This window comes from Oryx dammah, unplaced genomic scaffold (assembly GCF_014754425.2).
Source record: "Oryx dammah isolate SB20612 unplaced genomic scaffold, SCBI_Odam_1.1 HiC_scaffold_4, whole genome shotgun sequence".
NCBI classification, from domain to species: Eukaryota; Metazoa; Chordata; class Mammalia; order Artiodactyla; family Bovidae; genus Oryx; species Oryx dammah.
The window spans coordinates 29314692-29339357 of NW_024070188.1; the positions used below are offsets into that span (position 1 = coordinate 29314692).

The window sequence follows — 24666 nt, forward strand, 5'->3', positions numbered from 1 at the left end:
GGCAACCCACTCCAGTATTCTTGCCTGGAGAGTCCCATGAACAGAGTAGCCTGGCAGGCTACAGTCCATGGGGTTGCAAGAGTTGGACACGACTTAGCAACTAAACCACCACCACCACCACCACCATAGTACATTATATATTACGTATATAATTTATATTATATTTAAGGCAACATTTAGAAGACGATAAAGAGGTGCCAGATGGTTATAGAGTACCAAAGGAAAAGATTCTCAAACATGTAAAATCACAAATATCTAGTATAGCATAAATACTATTTAAGATGCAGATTTTACTCCAAAGAAAGATTTTACTCCAAAGAAGTTGATAAACACAATGGATACTCCCCTAATGATAAATGTAGATATCACCCATCTAAACTGTATTATATGCACCAAGTATTTTTACTTGGAGAGGCAAGCTGATTTTCTAATAAAATTTCAGTCTTCCAAAAATTATTGAAATTATTTCAAAGGATTAAAAATCTATATTTTAATGGGAAAGTCAGAGGATTGAATGGAGAACAGTAAAACTATTTACAAGGCTGTAAAATGGGTCCTAAAGAAGTTTCTAAGTTGTTTATTCATCATAGTGAATTCAGGGAGAGTTAGGTTCACACAGTTTCTTCAAAATAACTACACAGGAACCCACATCATTTATATGCTCCTAATTTACATTTTCTCACAATTTACCCTATTTTTCAGGTCCATTAAATTCCCTTTCTCAATGCTTTAATTTCCTGTAACGTGTTCTTATGTCTCAGAGCATGCCACCCTGGCCTAGGTCCTAGGTGCTGGGATGCGCCACATGCTCCCATCCCCCAAGCCTCCGATGTCCTGCTCTCTACCCTAGGGGGAAACCTTGCTGGCTGGCTACTAGCTGGCTGCCAGCTGGGTTAAGCCTCTGGGAGGCACTTCTTGTAGGAGACAGGAGGGAGGGGGTGGAGAGAAAGCCTGGTCTTCTCTCCTGCTGCCTCCCTGCTTCCAGGCTGTCTCTGGCACAGAGGCTTCCCTACAGAGCCATGAGGTCCTCGTGCCACAGCTCCAGGTCTCTGCAGGCTATTCCTGTTAGGACTACCCTGCCCACGACTCTCTAAGTCATTTCTTGATTCAGTCTTTATTTGAAACTGCTGTGAACAGTTTCCTACCAGAACTCTGATACATGCCCAATCTCTAAAATATACACACTTCACTCACACTAGACAAAAACTTGGAAATCTGAACGTAAGTTTCTCAAGTGACCAGCTGTAAAATTTGTCATGTTAACTATATCTTAGGGAATTTGTGAAATAGGATCATGACACCTTCTCTAATGGGTTTTTGATAGGGATACAGTGATACTGTATTACAGACTCTGCAGATAGTAAGCATAAGGATGATGTTGGAAGATAATGGAAAACTATCACCTACCTCCACAAGGAAAGAGTAGGAGAGCTGAACTGAAAAGATCTTGGTACAAATTCTGATTCTGCTACTTATTAGCTATATGACTCTGGGTAAGCCACATCAACTCTACACCCTGCTGCTTCCTTATCTATTGGATTCAGGGCACAGCACAAGGGAGTTCCCATCCACTGCCCACCTCTGCACTTCTAATCACAAGGCCCACTCACTCACACTGAAGACTGCAAACTTCATGTAGTGATACCTACCTCTATCCAAACCTATGGATCATAAAAGAAGAAACATCACACCCTTTGACACACCCCTCTCAAAGATCTGAACATTAATGTACACCTAAGCTATTTCATATCTATATAAACTCTACCAAACAAATCAAGAATACATTCAAGAACAGGGAGCACATTTTCAAATACTGTTCATATTCTAAGCAATAGAAGAAATCTCAATATATTTCAAAGAATCACTGTACTCCTACCTAATGGAATAAAATTAAAAATAAATATGGAAGGATAGCTAAAAACAGAAAAAACTCATACTAAGATACTGACTTTCTTTCACATTCCTTCACATTCACCCAGACTTCTGGGATTGCAACTTCATATAGGAGGCTGAAGGAGGGCCAACACAATGCCTTCTGTTTTCTCTTTATAAAGACGTAGACATCTGTTGAAAGTGATGGGGGAAGCGTAGTTTAGCTTGAAGGCAGCTAAGAAGGCTCTAGAGAATTGTTCAGAGAGACAGTAAACTAACCAGTGAAATAGATTTGTTGACAAAATGGAGGGGTACTCCTCAGGGCTTTCAGACTCTTCTCAACAATCTTATACAACTGTGCAGCCATCACATCCTTTAGATGAAAACGGTCCTACTCCCCGCTCTATCCTCCACAACCAGATGAGGGTTTCAGGGCTAAGTTTATGACTAAGTTCAACCAAGGAGAGTTCTGTGATTCATCTCTAGGTGAAAGAGCTCTTGTCTTCTGGGCAGTACGCTGCATAGATGTGATGCTAGTTTGCTCCTCTGACATAAGCCAAGCTGAACACAGTCAAAATAATCAGGAGGGCAAGATAAAGAAGGTCTCCAGGGCTTCCCCGGGGGCCCAATGGTAAAGAATCCACCTGCCAACAGAGGAGACATGGATCTGATCCCTCGTCTGGGAAGATTCCACATGCCTCAGAGCAACTGAGTCCATGCGTGGCAACTACTGAGCCTGTGCTCCAGAGCCCGGGAGCCACAGCTACTGAGTCCATGTGCTTAGAGATCGTGCTCCATAGTAAGAGACGCCACCACAATGAGGAGCCCTCACACTGCAACCAGAGGAGCCCCTGCCTGAAACAAGTGCTGCTGAGGATGCAGGGGAAGGGAACCTCATGCACTGCTGGAGTGTACACTGGTACAGCCACGGTGGAAAACAGTATGTAGGTTCCTCAAAAAATTAAAAATAGCGCTGCCATACGATTTAGCAATTCCACTTCCGGATACTTATCCAAATGAAAACACTAGCTCAAAGAGATAGCTACAACTCCCTGTTCATTGCAGCATTATTTACAATAGCCCCAAAATGGAAACAACCGAAGTGTTACACACACAGAATGGAAATTATTCAACCATTAAAAAAGAAAGGAATTCTGACATTTGTGACAACACCGATGGACACTGAAGGCATTATGCTAAAAGAAATAAATCAGACAGAGAAAGACAACGTACGAACTCATATATGGAACCTAAAAAACAACTAAATTCACAAGTAATGACTCAAGAGAGCAACTCAAGTTTAGAAGACTTACTATAATAAGTAATAGAATATGATAATACTAAATCAAAAGGGAGGATAACAAGAAAAGCAGCTGTCATAAACATTATTAAATTTTTTTTAAACAATATGACTAAATTGCCAGTCGTTCAACAAGGAAATGTGCTAATGTCACAAGTGTTTGGGGTCCTAGTTGTTATACATGTTGGTGATGACACTCCAAACCACTAAATTTAGTAAAAATTTATGTTTTTAATTTCATATACATGGAAAGCCCACTTTCACACAAAGAATCTTTTGAACATGAGTTTATTTTTAAAGTAAATACCTGATAATTATTCTACCAAAATTTTATTAGACAAAGTCAAATGTAAAACATGATTACTGGATTCACATACACACACATATTTAAAAGAACATTTGGGGGACAACTGAAGAAATTTAAATATGGGCTTCATATTTAGCCCATATTAATTACTTTATATTATGAGATAAAATACTGGATGCCCAGTTAAATTTGAGTTTCACATTGACATCATATAATGTTGCATGGGATATACATACACTAAAAAACCATTATTTATCTGAAATTCAAGTTTATCTGGACTTTATTTTTATTTGCTAAATTGAGTGACCCTATTTTATATATCACTGCATCAACGTTAAGAGAAAATACTTGCAAATGAAGCAAGAAGGGATTAATCTCCAAAATACACAAATAACTCGTGGAGCTCAATGTCAAAAAAAAAAAAAAAAATCCAAACAAAAATAGTGGAAGACCTAAACAGACATTTCTCCAAAGAAAATATACAGATGGCCAACAGATACATGAAAACATGCTCAACACTGCTCATTATTAGAGAAATTCAAATCAAAACTACAATGAGAGGGACTTCCTTGGTGGTCCAGTGGCTAAGCCTCCCCTCCCACTGCAGAGGGCCTGGGTTCAATTGCTGGTCAAAGAACTAGATCCTACATGTTGCAGGTAAAGATCCCGCATGCCACAAGGAAGATGGATTAAAGATCCGGAGTGTGGCAACTAGGACCCAGCACAGCCAAATATATGTATTAAAAAAAACTACAATGAGGTACCACATTCTAACCGCCCGTCAGAATAGCCATCATCGAAAAGTCTACAAACAATAAATATTGGAGAGGGTGTAGAGGGAAGGGGACTCTCTTGCATTGTTGGTGGGAATGTAAATTGATATAGCCACTGTGGAGAATAGTATGGAGGTTCCTTACAAAACTAAAAACAGAACTACCATATGACCCAGCAATCCCACTACTGGGCCTATACCCTGAGAAAATCCAGGCATAATTCAAAATGACACATGTACCTCAATGTTCACTGCGGCACTATTTACAATAGCCAGGACATGGAAACAACCTAAATGTCAACTGTCTAGCAACAGATAAATGGATAAAGAGGATATGGTACAGGGACTTCCTTGGTGGCCCAGTGGTTAAGAATCTGCCTGCCAACGCAAAGGACACAGGTTCCATCCCCAGTCTGGGAAGATCCCACGTGCCAGGGAGCAATTAAGCCCATGAGCTGCAACTACAGAAGCCTGAGCGCCCTGGAGCCCATGCTGCATGAGAGAGGCCACCGCAGTGAGAAGCCCAAGCACTGCCACTTGAGAGCAGGCCCCACTCCCAGCAACCAGGGAAAGCCCGCACGCAGCACTGAAAGCCAGCCTAGCCAGAAATACAAGTAATTAATTTATATGTACAGTGGAAAATTACTCAGCCATGAAAAGGAATGAAACTGGATCATTTGTAGAGATGTGGATGGACCTAGAGTCTGTCATACACAGTGAAGCAAGTATGGATGTATGTGGAATCTAGAAAAATGGTATAGGTGAAACTATTTCCAGGGCAGGAATAGAGACAGAGCACAGGTAGGGGAAGGGAAGGGTGGGATGAACTGGGAGATTAAGATTAACATATACATTACCATGTATAAAATAAACAGCTAGTGAGAATCTGCTGTATAGCATAGGGAGTTCAGCTCTGTGCTCTGTGAGAACCTAGATGGGTGGGAATGGAGGTAGAGGGGAAGGGACGCCCAAGTGGGAGAGAATATATGTATACATATAGTCTATTCACTTCCTCATACAGCAGAAACTAACACAATATTATAAAGCAATTATATTCCAATAAAAAATAAGTTTCTTGGTGTGACAATAGTAATACAGTTATGCAGGGAAAGGTCCTCATTAGGAGATACATAATGATGTTTTTGGAGGTCAAGTGTTTCAATATTACAACTTATTTTCAGATGATTAAAGAGAAAATACTGAGAGAAAAAAACCCTAATGCAGCAAAATGTTGACATTTTAAGTGGTTTTAGGGTACTGTTGAAATTTTTCAAAATAAAAAGTTGAGTAAAACAAAACACAAAATTTGTAAAAGTGATTAATTACTGTATTAATTTTACTTTTGAACTAAGCCTTAAATTATTCCAAAAGCATCTACATATTTGCATTTTAGACAACTGCTTTCAAAACTATTTCTTTAACTTCTGCAAAGTAAACATTTGTCATCCATCATTCCAAATATTTTGATTTAATCATTCTAACTTAATCCTTTTTCCTTATAATATTAAAATTCAAGCATTAAAAATAATCCAAGATGATTCTCATCAAAGCTGTAAATTAAAATAGCATGTCCTCCACCTTTCTGTGTTACTGTCCACTTGCTAGTTAAGCATAATTTCCATTAGGACAATTAAGATAATAATGGTGGTGCTTTAAAATAAAAAGGGATTTCAATTTGTTTAAAATGCAGGAATATTACTTTTCCTGCTTCTCCACACACCACTCACCATTCCATTATTATCTCCCAAAATGACAGAATCAGAAACAATGATTCCAGCTGGAATGCTGAACATAATTACATCTTTTAAAAACAAGCATTATATCATTCTCAACATAAACCACAGTTTGATAAAAGTAGATCACTTCAGGTTTCTAAGAAGACCATTAAAAACTAAAAAACTGAACTATATGTTAGCACCCATAAATTCTCTTTAAATGAAAATCTTTTTTTAAATGCCTTCAGCTGATTTGCAAAAGAACCCTGGTAACCTAAAGTACACCAATTTGTTCAGTTTACTAGTATAATTAGGCCTTTAAGTAGCTAAACAACTATCGGAAGGAGGGTGGGGGGGGTGAGTTTAAATCTCTAAAGCAACTAGCCTAAGAAATGGCTCAATTTCTGATTACAACAGAATTGCAAGATGCAAATGACTTTTTAATGCTGCATGCATTCAAGTAACAAGCATTTCTAAGTGTCTATACATGTCAGACAAATGAGCTAATTTCTTCAGCAAATCCTTCCAGTTTACTCACTTCTGACTGAATTCAAATTCTGGACTAGCTTAGGTGTGACCTACTCCAAGTCCACCACTTGTTCAGAGGGACATCTAGGACACAAGTATAATTTTCAAACTGACCTGGAGTTTATCAAAAGAAAGATGTGGAAAATATTCCAGTCTGAACCCAGTTGAGGTTCTGAATTTGAGGGATTCAAATGGCCATCCAGGCTTCTCCTGGATTTTCAAAGAACTGGCACTATGGAGGAAATGAGAACATAAACATGTCCACAGAGAAGCAAGTGAATGTAAAACTCACAAAAACACCGATACTCTCACACAGACATAAGGATAGGCTCATGGGCAACCGACTTCAGAGTCAGCAGAGAAGTATTTTGTGAATCTTCAGTGACTGCTTTGTTATTCATTCAAATCTTCCTTTTTTTTTTTTTCATTTATTCCAGAGACATGAATTGAACATGGAGCACCTACTTTGTATCAGGCAGTGAACTAAGTTCTGCAGATCTAGGCAATCCAGAAAGCATGACATGGCATGTACTAAAGGAATGTGTGGTCGCCAGGGGGGCCATGGGAGACGGGAGACAGACAGGCAGCCTCAACAAAGACTCAGAGGCAAGAGAAGGTCCCTGTCTTGTCTAACAATCTTTAAGTAGCTTGTCACAGCTGGGGACAGCTGATAACAAAGACAGATGAGGCTGTTAAGAGGCAAGGACCAGGCAGGCTCTCAAGAACTATGTAGAACACGCTAATGAGTTTGTACTTTATCTGGAGGGCACTGGGAAGCCTTAAGCAGGAGAATGGCCCAACCAGGTTCAGTTCAGTTCAGTCGCTCAGTCGTGTCCGACTCTCTGCGACTCCATGAATTGCAGCACGCCAGGCCTCCCTGTCCATCACCAACTCCCGGAGTTCACTCAGACTCACGTCCATCGAGTCACTTATGCCATCCAGCCATCTCATCCTCTGTCGTCCCCTTCTCCTCCTGCCCCCATCCCTCCCAGCATCAGAGTCTTTTCCAATGAGTCAACTCTTCACATGAGGTGGCCAAAGTACTGGAGCTTCAGCTTTAGCATCATTCCCTCTAAAGAAATCCCAGGGCTGATCTCCTTCAGAATGGACTGGTTGGATCTCCTTGCAGTCCAAGGGACTCTCAAGAGTCTTCTCCAACACCACAGTTCAAAAGCATCAATTCTTCAGCACTCAGCCTTCTTCACAGTCCAACTCTCACATCCATACATGACCACAGGAAAAACCATAGCCTTGACTAGACGGATCTTAGTCAGCAAAGTAATATCTCTGCTTTTGAATATGCTATCTAGTAGGTTGGTCATAACTTTTATTCCAAGGAGTAAGCATCTTTTAATTTCATGGCTGCAGTCACCATCTGCAGTGATTCTGTAGCCCAAAAAATTAATTCTGACACTGTTTCCACTGTTTCCCAATCTCTTTCCCATGAAGTGATGAGACTGGATGCCATGATCTTCGTTTTCTGAATGTTGAGCTTTAAGCCAACTTTTTCACTCTCCACTTTCACTTTCATCAAGAGGCTTTTTAGTTCCTCTTTACTTTCTGCCATAGGAGCGGTGTCATCTGCATATCTGAGGTTATTGATGTTTCTCCTGGCAATCTTGATTCCAGCTTGTGTTTCTTCCAGCCCAGCATTTCTCTGCATAGAAGTTAAATAAGCAGGGTGACAATATACAGCCTTGATGTACTCCTTTTCCTATCTGGAACCAGTCTGTTGTTTCATGTCCAGTTCTAACTGTTGCTTCCTGACTTGCATACAGATTTCTCAAGAGGCAGGTCAGGTGGTCTGGTATTCCCATCTCTCTCAGAATTTTCCACAATTTCTTGTGATCCACACACTCAAAGGCTTTGGCATAGTCAATAAACAGAAATAGATGTTTTTCTGGAACTCTCTTGCTTTTCCCATGATCCAGCAGATGTTGGCAATTTGATCTCTGGTTCCTCTGCCTTTTCTAAAACCAGCTTGAACATCAAGAAGTTCACAGTTCACATATTGCTGAAGCTTGGCTTGGAGAATTTTGAGCATTACTTTACTAGCATGTGAGATGAGTGCAATTGTGCAGTAGCTTGAGCATTCTTTGGCATTGCCTTTCTTTGGGATTGGAATGAAAACTGACCTTTTCCAGTCCTGTGGCCACTGCTGAGTTTTCCAAATTTGCTGGCATATTGAGCTGCAGCACTTTCACAGCATCATCTTTCAGGATTTGAAATAGCTCTACTGGAATTCCATCACCTCCAATAGCTTTGTTCTTAGTGATGCTTTCTAAGGCCCACTTGACTTCACATTCTGTTTAAATATCATTATTGATACAGCATGGATAATGAGAGGAAACTGAATGGGAGGAAACTGAAAGAAAAGGCAACGCTACCTGAATCTGTTCTGCTGACAAGCCACCCCTGGCCAGGTGGCAGTGTGATTCGGGGAGAAGTATTTATGGGGACTTTTTGTGGTTCGTCAGGGCAAAGATAACTGAAGGCAGCTCTGTGGTGCTTTTCATTGCCATGAAGGGACTACGGATGCACTGGAGCTATGCTTCCTATTTCTGAGAAAGCTACACGTGGCTGTGGCACTTTGGCCTGAACTGTACATTCAGTGTTCAGGTCCTAATACCTGCACATCTCCACTGGAGATGACAGCATGGGTTAGAAATGCTTTTTCTTTATAGTTCTCTCATTTCCAAATAGAGGTTTTCACTCAGCCAAAAACCTTTTACTAAGATATTTCCTATGCTTTGCTGAGTACTTTCTGAGCTCAGAATACCCCTTTCTCAGTCTATTTATAAGAAGCAAATGCTGAGTTAGTATTATATTATCAGGGAAAGTTATAATTTCCTTAAAATTATTTTTTAAAATCAACTAACCTGTTGAAATATCTCACAATTACACTTAAAGGTACACTTATGGAATATTATAAATAGGCGAAACTGGAGAAAATATTGACCACCTGGTTACCTAGCTTTCAGCTTTATCAAATCTTTATATTTTGACATATTTATTCCAAAATTTAAAAAAAAAATTACATACAGTTGATGCCCCCCGTTTTGTGCCCTTCTTCCTCAGAATGAACATTTCATTTTAAAAATATGTTTTGATTTACTTATCTTTTTGTGGCATCTACTACTTATTCCCCCAAAACAGACTCTTCTTTGACCATTTTTCTACCAGCTTGATTTTTTTTTTCTCTTTTTGGTGGAGTTCTTTATATATTCTAGATAGCAATCTACAGTCAATTTTTTTTTATTTTTAATTGGAGGATAATTGCTTTACAATATTGTGTTGGTTTCTTGCCATACGTCAACACAAATAAGCCATAGGTATACATATGTCAGCTTTCTTTCGAACCTTGCTCCCACCTCCCTAAGTCAATTATTTTTGATGCAAATATTTTCTCCCAGTCTGTGGTCTGCCTTTTAACCTTTTTAGAGTGCTTTTTGTTGACTGTAAGTTTTAAATTTTAGCAGAGTCAAATGTATCCAACTTACCTTTATAATTTAAGCTTTCACATCTTGTATAAGTGGGTCTTCCCTTCCCCACGGTCACAAAAATAAATCCTCTATATTTTATTCAAGAAGTTTTAAAGTTTCCCTTTAAGTTTAGGACACTGATTCTGTGGAATTTATGTTTATGTTCAGAAAGGTAGATATCTAATTTTACTTTTCACAAAGATAATCAATTGTGTCATCCCTGTTTACTGACTAGACCATCTTTTTCCACTGATTTTCAGTGCCAATTCAATGGTATATCAGGTCTCCATGTATTCTATTTTGTTCCACTTGTCTGTATGTCTATATAATAAGTGATCAGTGAATATTTCTGTTGACTAGAGGCAGACATATATATAGGAAAGTAACAGAAAATTAGACTGGAAACCTAGACTAAGTACATTTCTGGTAGAACTTTGAATACTATTAATGGTCTCCCACCACCCTCAAATCCAGTCAGAAAGCAGTCATCCATCTATAGCAGGGGTCAGCAAGTTATGGCCTGTGGGCTAAATCCAGCCTGACATCTGTTTTTATAAATAAATGTTTATCAAAATACATTTATTTATGTATTGTTCGTGGCTACTAGGACTACAACGGCAGAACTGAAGAGCTGTGACAGAGATCATACGGCCCCTAAAACCTAAAAGATTTCCTACATGGTCCTTTACAGAAAATGTTCACCAGCCCCTGATCTAAGACCTGACCAAAATCTCAATGTAGATCCCATGGCTCTAATGCCTCTTTATGGCCTACATAATTCTGCTGCCATAACCAAAGTAGTCAGTTTTGGCTGACTATGACAATAAAATTCCTATCTTAAGACATTAGCATTATTCCCCCTTTTCTTTCAATTTACTTTAAGGAATTTATAAAAGATATTCTCATCTAGTGAGGGGGTATGGGGGAGAAATGGATGAAGGCAGTCCCAAAGTAGAAACTTCTAGTTATAAGATAAATAACAGGGATATAATGTACAATATAATTAATACTGATACATGTTATATGTGAAAGTTGTTTGGAGAGTGAATCCTGAGAGTTCTTATCACACACAAAAAATTTTTTTTCTTTGTTTTATTTTGTATCTACATGAGATGGTGGATGTTCACTGGACTTCAATGGTAATCATTCCACCATGCATGTAAGTCAGGTGGTGCTAGCAGTAAAGAACCCACCTGCCAATGCAGGAGACACAAGAGATGCAAGTGTGATTCCTAGGTTGGGAAGATCCCCTGGAGGAGGAAATGGCAACCCATTCCAGTATCCTTGTCTGGAGGATCCCACTGACAGAGGAGCCTGGCAGGCTACAGTCCGTAGGGTTGCAAAGAGTCTGACACGACTGAAGCAATTTAGCACCCACACATGCATGTAAGTCAAATCAGTATGGTCTACACCTTAGTTATATAGTGCTATATCTCAAATATATCTCAATAAAACTGGAAGAAAAAAAAAACAAAAATAGACATTCTCATCTACACTGACAGCATAATTTTACCTCTGGAACCACGACAAAATTTAAAATGTAATTGAATACATTTGTTAATTATTCTGGAGATGGAAGCAGGCCCATTATATTCTCTTTCTCAAATTTCAGACATAAATGAGTCTTTGGCATGTGTTAAGTTCCCAAAAAACAATGCAGTTTGACTCCCAATCTTGCTTCCTTACAGATAAAGCTGTCATTGGGTTAGGACATAATCTTTTGCTTTGGCTTTCATAAAAATTCAATACACAAAAAAATATACATTTAAAATTATTTCCAGTCTTTAATAAAGCTGTAGTGATAGATATCTATTCCAAAGTCAATGCTGCTTATTATGTTCTAAAGGCTAAATTACCAGAGAACAGGGAAGCTTTACCTAAATCACACTGCTCAACCTACTTCACCTATAGAAAATGTCAGTTTTAAGAAAAGGAACGGAGAGAGTAAGGGCTCACCTCCTTAGCTGGAGGAGAGAAGGGAGGAACTGAGGAAAACCCAGCAAACTGGCTAGTCTTGGATAAATAACTGAAGGGAGCCAGACAATGGGTCTCCTGCATCTCCTGAGAGAAAAGTCCACAGCACAGCATTCCAGGTATCTAGCTCACGGCTGCCAGGTGCAAGGAGCCAGATCAGAGAAAGCACCAAGACCTTACACCAGCTGAATTCAAGGCAGCACAGGTCATTTCTACCTGCTACATGCATTGTTCTTAGGAGAGTGAGGAGAGGTATCCAAATCAAAGACCATAATAGGTTGTAAAAGGAAGTGTGAAATAATTTCTCATTAGGGAAAAACAAAATTATTCTGTGGCGAGCAGGAGAAAAGGAAAAGGAATTTTGACCCCTGCTCCCCTTCCCAGTTCCCAGGTCTCTCTGGCTATGGTGTCTCTTCCCCAGAGATGGAAAAAACCTGGCTGCCTATATACCCCTGATTAATGGAAACAGAAATTTTCAGAGCAGCTCCACACTCTGTTTAATTCTTTCCCTCCATGACTCTAGAAATGCTTGATTTGGCTGTGTAAAAGTAATACTAATTATAGTGATTTACATGAACTACTTACCATTTATGCCTAATTACCTCACAGCACAATAACAATTATGCATACATTAAATGTGTCAGATTAACCTGGCTGTAAGTTTTATTTGATAACAAAAGTAAAATGTTCATAAATGCTCATTCTTCCTAGTTTGTTGCTCATATAGCATGGTCATCTGCTCATAACTTTTTCAAATTTTTACTAGAGAAGACATTGTTACATAGGTAGGTGAAAGCAGCCTAATAGCCTGCCACCAATTCTCCTCACTGATAATAACTCCAGCATTTTGCGAAGAATGTGCATTTTATTCTAACATTATGGCTTACCCTTACAGAACATTTCTTAGGAGTACAATTTATTTTAAGTCTACCAGAGTGAATATTTAAACATCTGTACCAAAAACAAAGTCAAATCTGCATATATGCTAACTGAAATTCAGTCAGACAAAAACCATCCTGTATGTTCTCACTTACAGGAATAATTTTACAAGAGCCTAACTCATAGGATAGTGGTTATCAAGAGCTGTGGAGCAGGGGAATTGGTGAAATATTGGTCAAAGGGAACAACCTCCCAACTATAAGATCTAATGTGCAGCATGGTGACTATTATTAATAATATAGTAGTATATTAATATTTGAAAGTTGTCAGAAGAGTAGATTTTAAATGTTTTCACCACAAAGAGAAATAGTAATTATGTCAGGGGATACGCTGCTGCTGCTGCTAAGTCACTTCAGTCGTGTCCGACTCTGTGCGACCCCACAGATGACAGCCCACCAAGCTCCCCAATCCCTGGGACTCTCCAGGCAAGAACACCAGTGTGGGTTGCCATTTCCTTCTCCAATGCATGAAAGTGAAAAGTGAAAGTGAAGTCGCTCAGTCGTGTCCAACTCTTAGCAACCCCGTGGACTGCAGCCTACCAGGCTCCTCCGTCCATGGGATTTTCCAGGCAAGAGTACTGGAGTGGGGTGCCATTGCCTTCTCCAATGTCAGGGGATATAGGGGTTAACTAATTTTATTATTGAATCATTTAGCAATGTACTCAAGTATGAATCATCACACTGCACAATTTAAACTTAGATATGTTATCTGTCAATAATATCTCAATAAAGCTGGGGGAAGAATCAAATGTCCATGAAATTGTAAACCCTATTTATGAAAATCAAAAATTCTACATATTGGGCTTCCCTGGTGGCTCAGTGGTAAAGAATCAGATTGCCAATGCAGGAGACATGGTTTGATCCCAGTCCAGAAAGATCCCACATGCTGCAGAGAAACTAAGACCCTACACCATGACTCTTGAGTCTGTGTTCTAGAGCCCAAGAACTGCAGCTACTGAGCCCTGAGGCCACGCGCCATAATGACTGGAGCCCACACGCCCTAGAGCCTGTGCTCTGCAACGAAAGAAGCCACCACAACGAGAAGCCTGCACACTGCAACTAGAGAGGAGCCCCATCTCACAGTAACTAGAGAACAGCCCACACAGCAACAAAGATCCAGCACAGACATAAAGAACATTATTTAAAAAAAAAAAAAAAAAAGGGATTCGACACCACTAACAAAGTTCTATTGCTGGAAAATCTAACAGTTTAAATTTTCACTTCTCTGATAATTGGCATGTCAGTATTTTTAGAAGAAATAGTCTTGTGGCATCTTTATAATCTTCAAAACTGAAGTTTTACATGTTTTATTCAGACTAATTTTGCTATTTGGGTCTTCTGCAATGCTAAATATTTTGTGGGCTTAAGGAATGACAGGACAAATAAAAAAGATGTTGATCAATCTACTAAATATTCATTCACATATGCATTGGGATTAACAAATATAAGCTTTCACTAGACACATTAGAAACTACCTGACTTGTCAAATTTCCTCCTTACATAAGAATTACACAATAAAACAAGGGCCTCTAGATAGTAAAGTACTGCATTTATTTACTACTAAATAGCTGTCTATTTAGAGGCAGATTCAGCATAGCCAATTCATATATCAAAGGTGGAATAAGATACAAAAGTCATGAGAGAAATTTTAACTTTCAGATAACAACCAAAATCTGGTAGTTAAAACATCTTGTCTCCTGGCTAGGACATTATTTGGAAGACCTCCTGTAATGCAAACTATAATTAAGTATGCAGTACTTAAGCAATCTATGTTTTCCAAACTTCTTACTTCTTGATTCACCCATAAACTTTTGAGAACACAAGAGAAAGAGAAAACGTTGGCCATCAAAAGGGATAATTCATCATTATTTCCCATAATGACTGTGCTGGACTAGCCAACACACCCTAGCGCCCAGCCTCACAGTGCACTTCTGAGGGAAACTGCCCTGCTCATGGGAGCACTGGGTAGCACGTTATACAGAGAGCCAGTCTTTGTGTTGACTAGCAGCCCCTGGAAAACTGGTGTGAAACTTCTGCCCAAACAGGGATGAAGGGTTTGGGTGGCCTCTCAGATTCTTCCTCAGGAACTTAAACCACAGATATAGGAAAAGGAATGAGAAGCTGGTAGGATGAACAGAGCGGGAAAGAGAATGGGGAAAAGGAGCAAAGAGTAAACAGATCCCTCTTTATGAATGGCAGGGCATTGGAGAATCAACAGGGACCGCTTCCTACAAGTCATCAGAGCTTTCAGAGCCTCTGTGCTCAGTTGCTCAGTCATGTCTGACTCTTTGCAACCCCGTGGACTGTTGCCTGCCAGGCTCCTCTATCCAAGGAATTCTCCAGGAAAGAAAATTGGAGTGGGTTGCCATTTCCTCCTCCAGGGAATCTTCCCAACCCAGGAACTGAACCCATGTCCCTTGCATCTTCGGCATTGGCAGGTGGATTTTTTACCATTGCACCACCTGAGGATGGTGCTAAAAGCTGGTGCAGGCTCTGTGAGGCCTGGTTGAGTGATGGAGATGCCCTTTGCTGCTATTTTCTTTTATAATCTTGTTCTACATCTTCATTTCTTTCTCAAACCTAAATAAATAATACTTTATTGTTTTTAACCAAAACATGTTAATACAATGCAGTGTTTCTCCTTACATAAAAATAAAACCATTTTGTTACATTCTCAGGTGCTTTTTAAAAAGCAAAATTACTTTCAGTAGAACTTATAAATAAAGTACTATAGTTATAGTTATATTGTTATACAGTACCTTTCTTATAAAGACCTTATAATAAAAGGATATTTGTGTTAAGTGGGGGTAAGTAGTTTGGTCAGTCGATTAAAGGAAAACTAGTTTCTTGGGTTGAACCATAATATCCCTCATAATTCAAGGATCACACCACTGATAACAGAGCTTCTATAGCAGGACAAGGAATGGGAGTTTTTCCTGTTGTTTCAGAATTTCAGCTAAAACTCAAAGCTGAGGACAAGAGAAACAGGTCTCCCTATACACTGCAGAGAGGCACTAGTTGTATATATGCAGAAATTCCTTAAAAAGAGAGGGGATCATCAGAAACAGCCTCACAACCAAAGTAATCAAGGTAGAAAATTGTTAGCTGGGTAAAGAATTCTGTGGCATTTTCCCTGGATGAACCAACCTCATGTCAAGTGCAAGGGGTCCCCAAGAGAAACATCCAAACAGATTAGAATTAAGGCAAAATGGGCATCCTCTCCCCAGCTGGATGCTCACTTATGTTGAGAAAATCTGCAGACAGCTACCCAAGTAGGGTGTGAAAGAGTTCACAGAAGAACCTGACATGTATGTGTCCCCAGGAGCACAGGGGCACACAGAACAGACGCTGGTGTTTGCTTCTTAAATCTGCAGAAGTCCAAGGGCAGGAGACTGACTGAAGCTGCCCACTCAGGAGGGTTTGGAGAAAGGAGGTGTGTTACTTGGGGGTGGTCTCAGTAGACACCACAAAGGCGACCTGGCTAGAGCTGTCCTGAAAGGACCCCGCTGAAGAAGGCTAAGTGCAAGCACAAGGCCATCCCCGCACCACAGGGCCGTGCTGTGAGATGTTTGCTCCTTAGAGTCATAGGAGGTTGGTCACAGTGACGCAGCGGGCAGGTCCTCATGGGAGTCCTGAAGAACGCACACAATGCTCCTCACAGAGAGCTAGCACGTCAGCATCTACCACACAAATGGCCCTTAACTGGCCACTCAAGACTCTGCTGTTTCACTCTAATCGTCTATCCCCCACATTCTGACCCTAGGGAAACCAAGCTAGCAGAGAGAGGAGAAGGGGAGAGAAAAAAGAACAAGTCACTCCCTCTTCTCTGCTACTGATCCCAGGCCAGGCCTGAGCTAGAGCGAGGGGGAAGCTTTGAATTGCATACAAGTTTTCACTGTAACTGGTATTTAGGTATTCTTTTTACTACCTCAGTATGAAGCTATTTGAATCCCCTTGAAGGTAAAAGAAAGCTATAGAACATCAAGAGGTCAGAAATGGGGATCCAACAGAGCTTGTTTAAAGGAACTGGAAGGAAATTTTCAAGCTCTTTCATGAGTGTACCCAACTGCATTTAATCTAGTTTTAAAATGCTCACACTTTTAACTGTTCCATCTTTAACATGACACAAATCTTACCTTAGAAAAAAGGCCTTCTTCCTCTATCCTGTATCCTTTAAGGTCCTCATGCAGTTTCTGCAGACATTGTATGACTCTTCTTTGATGTTCATCATCTTTTAGCTCACGAGCTTTGATCAGAAAGTCATAGTGGTCCAATGGTCCATGGCAAACAGCTAAAGCTTTTGAATAAGCCTCTGTAGCAGCAGTTGGAGACATACTCGCAGGGGGCTGAACTGAATAGGCTATAAATAAATATATATATAAGATTTAAGACTTTCTGAAATCCAAGTATTTCATAGTGCTTGATACTATTTCTTAAAACTTTTAACCAATTACAACTGAACATATTTGAGCAGCTGTTGTAAAAATCATTTTGATGAAAACCATAATATAAAACACATTTTGAGGACTTCTCTGGTGGTCCAGTGATTCACACTCTGTGTTCCCAACGCAGGGGTTCTGGTTGGATCCCTGGTTAGGGAACTAGATCTCACATGCTACAACTAAGACTCAGAGCAGCCAAATAAATATATAATTTTTTAAAAAACATACATATTTTGTACAATAAATATATAAATGATTGACTCAATTTAATAAACCCCAAACTCAGAACCTATCACTATAACCCCTCTTCTAGGAAGCCTCTGTGTGTGTGTTTAGTCACTCAGTCATGTTCTGCTCTTCGTGACCCCAGGGACTGTAGGCTCCTCTGTCCATGGGATTCTCCAGGCAAGAATACTGGAGTGGGTTGCCATGCCCTCCTGCAGGAGATCATCCCAACACAGGGATTGAACCCAGGTCTCCCGCATTGTAGGTGGATTCTTTACTGTCTGAATCACCAGGGAAGCCCTCTAAGAAGCCTAACCCCCTCTACAGTGACAGCTTTACCTCCACTCCATTGAATGCCACCAAGGTTCATCGCATCCTTCCCCACAGCAGAGGTGGTGCCTTTCTTTGCATTAGGCCTAAATCTGGTTCTTTAATACCAAGGCAGAGACTTGGAGACTAGTCACAAAGGGTTTTCTGTTGTCTCTTAATCCCTATCCAAAACAACACAGCATTCAGACGTTACCATGTTGAATTCAGTTCTCTGCTTACAAGATTCCCTCTCTTTTTTCATTACCTTTAGGTTGAACACAAAGAGATGAGAGACAGGAAGAGTGTTTCAAAGCAGAAAACTGATTATCTGTGGTAAGGTCCAGTTATAACTCCATTCCTTATTTGGGGCAGGTTCAAGCTGGCACATTTTTAGGCAAAGATTTTGCAAGGGTATTTTGCCAGAGTTTCTCTTGTTTCATTTGTTTCCTTTGTTTCAATAATATGAAAATTACTTAATTTAGGAAAAAAATTAAGTCACAACATTATTTTCATCTTTTTCTAAGAAAGGAAAAAAAAATCCTTAAATATACTGTGACTGTTGAGGATAGGGCAGGGCTATCCCCTAATAACTGTTCTCCCTTTCTAAACAGGGGTTTTAGCTGGGTACAAGTCAGCCCAGTAAAATATTCCATACCCTGGTCTCTCTGGCAGCTAGGATGGCCACGTGACCAATGGGATGTAAGCTAAAATGTGTGTGCTCTGCTCCAGAGCACTTAAAGGGAAAGGGCAAATTCCCCTCCTCTCTTTCCCTCCCCTCCCTCTGTCTGGAAAGAAAGTGCCATGGCTGCAGCTGGAAGAGCCAACCTGGCAAGGAGAGGCACACAGAATGCTGAGCAAAGCAGAGCAAAGTTCCCCAACAATGCTGAGCTGCCAAACCAGCTCTGGACCACCTGCCTGGATTTTTATGTAAAATAAACGTCTATCTTGCTTTTCAAGCAGTGTATTTTGGGGTCTCTTTGTTACAGAGGCCTAAATTGTACCCTAACTAATACATGGGGCTTACAGCCTGCAATAGAGAACCAAACTAAGGGTCTCCTGGGATCCTAGGCCTCAGAGGACCAAGGACAAGGTTTGGGTTCATGCTGAAACTGAAGGCACAGGCTGAGAGTTCCGCAGAGGTTTCCAGCGATTTGAGACGTTTACCAGGGTGGTATAAGAAACATACTTGCAGTTGGTCCACAGTCCCTGGCACAGAGCTCATAAAATCCTTGGAATTTCCTAAGTGATAGAGCATCTTTTATTATTCATAATGAGCCTCCTTCCATCACATATATGCTAATGAACTTAGGGAAGGTCCTGAAAACAGTCTCAAGACAGGACTGGTTCCCAGAAAGACCAAGTGTTTAGAAAGTTGGAACTTTCAGTCCCATCCACCAACCTATGAGGGGAAGGGAGGCTGGAGATTAAACTCTATAAACAGTCTTGAACAATAAGATTTGGAGAGCATCCAGGATGATGAACACCTCAAGGGAAGGTGACATACCCAGAGAGAGCATGGAAGCCCCGTCCCTTGCCCCGTGCATCCCTTCCATTTGCCTTCCCTTTACCCTTTATATACAAACTGATAAACATAGTTAAAGTGTTTGTTTCTGAGTTCTCTGACCATTACTAGAAAACTTTCAAACTTAGCTAATTATCAACCCCCTGAATTTGAATTCAGCCACGCAGAAGGGTGGGAAGCAGGGCAGCACAGTTGCAGCTGGCCTCTGAAGTGGCACCATTTTTATGGGATTGGCCCTTTAACATGTGGGAGCTGATGCTACTAACCTTCAGGTAGATAGTGTTGGTATCCACTACTGGATACCCAGTAGTGTTGGAGGATTTGAGACCCTCACAACCAGGGAAAATGTTCTTTTCCACTCCCTGTAATCAACTAAGTAAAATACCTAAGATAATGCTAATTTTCTTCTCCATCCCCAAACCCCTTCCCCAGACCGCAACCAGATTCTCAGCCACTCAATCATCAATGCGACCCAATTTTCTCTGTGTATGTTAGTCGTTCAGTTGTGTCTGACTCTTTGCAACTCTGTGGACTGTAGCCTACCAGGCTCCTCTGTCCATGGGATTTTCCAGGTAAGAATACTGGAGTGGGTTGCCATTTCCTTCTCCAGGGGATCTTCCCAACCCAGGGATCAAACCCAAGTTTCTCACATTGCAGGCAGACTCTTTACCGTCTGAGCCACCCACCAGAGAAGCTCTCTACACAATTTTACATCCTAAAGTCTCTCTAATCCATTCCCTCTTCCTTCATATAACCACTCCAGCTGAGGCTCTTAATTATCTCTGTCTTGGTCTCCCTGCCCCTGATCATCTCCAACCTCAAATTTATCTTGATCACAATCTCTTAAAAAAATATCTTCCATCAACAACAGAAATGATCCTGCTAAAATCCAAATGTGATTTTACCAATATTTGGCTTAAAATTCATCTCATTGTTTAAAGGAGTGATTTTCAAATGTAATTTTAACAGCAGCACCTTTTTTATATACGAAACCTTCCATCGGATCCTAAATTTACTTAAGAGAAAAGAAGAAAGGAGTAACAAAGTCCCATCCTCTTCACATCTTCCTCATTCTCACACCTCTATCCCTTCGTTTCCTAAGTAGCCCCTAAGGCCTCTTCCCCACCTTATAGGATCACATTGAGAACAGTGCACAGAAAAGAGTCAACACAGCAGGCCTCAGACTGCAGAGCTTAGAAATGCCTGCTTGCAAAAGTGGGACCTTGACTGGGAGCTTGAATTCCCAGAGGGTTCCCATCAATCCCAGAAATAGTAAGAGTGACTCAGTGTGCCTAAATGCTTATATTATATATAGGCAATATGGTTTATGCTGAACACCTAGTTTCCTTCTACAAGTCTGGAATTTTGGCACAGGCTAGGCAGAGGGTGAGCTTCCCAGGTGGCACTAGTAGTAAAGAACCTACCTGCCAATTCAGGCAGTATAAGAGATGCAGGTTTAATCCCTGGGTAGGGAAGATCCCCTGACAGAGACCATGGCAGCCCATTCCAGTATTCTTGCCCATGGAAAGAGGAGCCTGGTGGGCTACAGTCCATAGGGCTGCAGAGTCAGACATGACTGAAGCAACTAAGCATGCACGCATGGACAGGCAGAAGGTGCGTCCATTAACTACCAGTTGACCCTGGGCCTTGAGTCTCTAATGAATCTTCCTAACAGACAACATTTCACACCTGTTGTCAGAATTGCTGGAGGTATTAAGCATGTTCTGTTTGACTCCACTGAAAGAAGATGCTTATATGCTTCTAATTTTCTCCTAAACTTTCCCCCACATGCCTTTCCCTTTGCTGATTGTGCTTTGTATCCTTTCACTATAATAAATGGTAGCCTTGAGTACAACTATATACTGAGTCCTCTGAGTCTTTTAGTAAATCCCCAGAGGGTAGTCTTAAGGGGATCCCCAACACACATGGTGTTCTCATTCTGAGGTTCAAGGAATCAATAAACACAGAAAAAGCATTTGACAAAAACTAATACCCATTCATGATAAGAACTCTCAGTAAACTAAGAATAGAGGGAACGTCCTTATCTTGATAAAGAATATCTACAAAAACCCTATAGCTAAAAATATACTTAAGAGTAATAGCCTAGAAGTTTCCCACTAAGATCAAGTAAAGGATGTCCCCTCTCTTCACTCCATATCAACACAGCATTAAATAATGCCATAAGACAAGAAGAGGAAATAAAAGGTATGCAGATTGAAAAGGAAGAAATAAAATGTCTGTTCCCAAATGACATGATTGTCTATATAGAAAATACAAAAGAAACAACAAAATAAGACTCCTAGGACTAACAAGCAATTCCAATAAGGTTATAAGATACAAGGTTAATATACAAAAGACAATCACTTTCATATATGCCTGCAGTGAAAAGTGGAATGCAAAATTAAAAACAATAGCATTTAAGGACTTCCCTGGTGGTCCAGTGGCTAAGATTCTCCACTCCCAATAGAGGGAGCCCAGGTTCAATGCCTGGTCATGGAACTAGATCCCCCATGCCACAACTAAAGACTCCCACACACTGCAATGTAAGATCAAAGATCTTGTGTGCCACAACTAAGACCAGCATAGCTGAATTAATAAATATTTTTTTTAAATATCACTTACATTAGCACTCCCAAAAATGAAATACTAAGGTATAAATCTAACAAAATAGGTAAAAGATCTATATGCAGAAAATGACAGAACACTGATGAACAAAATCAAAGAACTTAAAAATGGAGAAATATTATATGCTCAAGGATAGACTAAATACTGTCAAAATGTCAGTTCTTCCCAACTTGATCTACAGATTCTCAATTAAAATTCTGGCCAGTTATTTTGTGGATACTGACAAAATAAGTCTAAAGTTTAAATGAAGAAGCAAGAGAGACCCAAAATAACCAACACAATACCAACAGAGAACAAAATTGGAGGATACTACCCAACTTCAAGACCTACTATAAAGCTATAATAATCATTATAGCACCATATTGCCAAAAGAATAGACAAACAGATCAATAAAACAGAATAGAGAGTCCAGAAATATAGCCACATACATATATTCAATTAATTTTGACAGAGGAGTAAAGGTAATACAGTGGAGCAAAGATAATCTTTTCAATAAATGATGCTGGGACAACAGCACATCCACATGCAAAAAAGTGAATCTAGACACAGACCTTACACTTCACAAAAATTAACTCAAATTGCTTCATAGGGGGTCTTCCTTGGTGGTCCAGTGACTAAGACTGCACTCCCAATGCAGGGGGGCCCAGGTTCAATCCGTAGTCAGGGAACTAGATACTACATGCCTCAATCAAGAGTTCATATGCCACAACTAAGACCAGGTGCAGCCAAATAAATAAATATTTTTTTAAAAATGCATCATAGGACTAAATATAAAAAAACAAACTATAAAACTCTTAGAAGATATCATGCAATACAGGCAAAACCTAGATGATCTTGTGTACCATTTTAACTTTTTAGATACAATACCAAAGGTACAATTCATGAGAGAAATCATTGGTAAGCTAGACTTAGTTCAGTTCAGTTCAGTCGTTCAGTTCAGTTGTGTCCAACTCTTTGCGACCCCATGAATCGCAGCACGCCAGGCCTCCCTGTCCATCACCAACTCCCAGAGTTCACTCAGACTCACGTCCATTGAGTCAGTCATGCCATCCAGCCATCTCATCCTCTGTCGTCCCCTTCTCCTCCTGCCCCCAATCCCTCCCAGCATCAGAGTCTTTTCCAATGAGTCAACTCTTTGCATGAGGTGGCCAAAGTATTGGACTTTCAGCTTTAGCATCATTCCTTCCAAAGAAATCCCAGGGCTGATCTCCTTCAGAATGGACTGGTTGGATCTCCTTGCAGTCCAAGGGACTCTCAAGAGTCTTCTCCAACACCACAGTTCAAAAGCATCAATTCTTCGGCGCTCAGCCTTCTTCACAGTCCAACTCTCACATCCATACATGACCACAGGAAAAACCATAGCCTTGACTAGACGGACCTTAGTCGGCAAAGTAATGTCTCTGCTATCTAGGTTGGTCATAACTTTTCTTCCAAGGAGTAAGCATCTTTTAATTTCATGGCTGCAGTCACCATCTGCAGTGATTTTGGAGCCCAAAAAATAAAGTCTGACACTGTTTCCACTGTTTCCCCATCTATTTCCCATGAAGTGATGGGACCAGATGCCATGATCTTCGTTTTCTGAATGTTGAGCTTTAAGCCAACTTTTTCACTCTCCACTTTCACTTTCATCAAGAGGTTCTTTAGTTCCTCTTCACTTTCTGCCATAAGGGTGGTGTCATCTGCATATCTGAGGTGATTGATATTTCTCCCGGCAATCTTGATTCCAGCTTGTGCTTCTTCCAGTCCAGCGTTTCTCATGATGTACTCTGCATATAAGTTAAATAAGCAGGGTGACAATAGACAGCCTTGATGTACTCCTTTTCCTATTTGGAACCAGTCTGTTGTTCCATGTCCAGTTCTAACTGTTGCTTCCTGACCTGCATACAAGTTTCTCAAGAGGCAGGTCAGCTGGTCTGGTATTCCCATCTCTCTCAGAATTTTCCAGTTTATTGTGACCCACACACTCAAAGGCTTTGGCATAGTCAATACAGCAGAAATAGATGTTTTTCTGGAACTCTCTTGCTTTTTCCATGATCCAGCGGATGTTGGCAATTTGATCTCTGGGTCCTCTGCCTTTTCTAAAACCAGCTTGAACATCTGGAAGTTCATGGTTCACGTATTGCTGAAGCCTGGCTTGGAGAATTTTGAGCATTACTTTACTAGCATGTGAGATGAGTGCAATTGTGCGGTAGTCTGAACCTCTTTGGCATTGCTTAATTAAAAACGTAATTAAAGACTTAATTAAAAACTTCAATTCTGCAAAAGACAATGTCATGGTCTCATAAGAAGACAAGCCACAGACTGGTAGAAAATATTTGTCAAAGACCCATCTGATAAAAGACTATTTTCCAAAACACACAAAGAACTCTAAAAACTCACTAGAAAACAATCTGATTAAAAACTGGGCTAAAAACTTTAACAGAAACCTCACCAAAGAAGATACACATATGACAAAAGAAGCATATGAAAAGATCTCCACATCATACACCATCACAGAAATGCAAATTAAAAGAACAATTAGATACCACTACATGCCTATTGGAATGGCCAAAATCCAGAACGCTGACAAACGCTGGCCAGGATGTGGAGCAATAGGACCTCTCTTTCTTGATGAGCATGCAAAATGGTACAGCCACTTTAAAAGACAATTTGGTG

General features: G+C 40.3%; 1 protein-coding gene across 1 annotated transcript in view; it reads right to left on the bottom strand.

Moving 5' to 3' along the window:
* The window catches only part of AFG1L (AFG1 like ATPase), a 193050-nt gene that overhangs the window by 150517 nt on the left and 17867 nt on the right, over window positions 1-24666 (bottom strand). The window contains exon 2 of the mRNA XM_040238553.1: window positions 17025-17248. Coding sequence (XP_040094487.1) covers window positions 17025-17248 — 224 coding nt within the window. The remainder of the gene's footprint in view (window positions 1-17024; window positions 17249-24666) is intronic.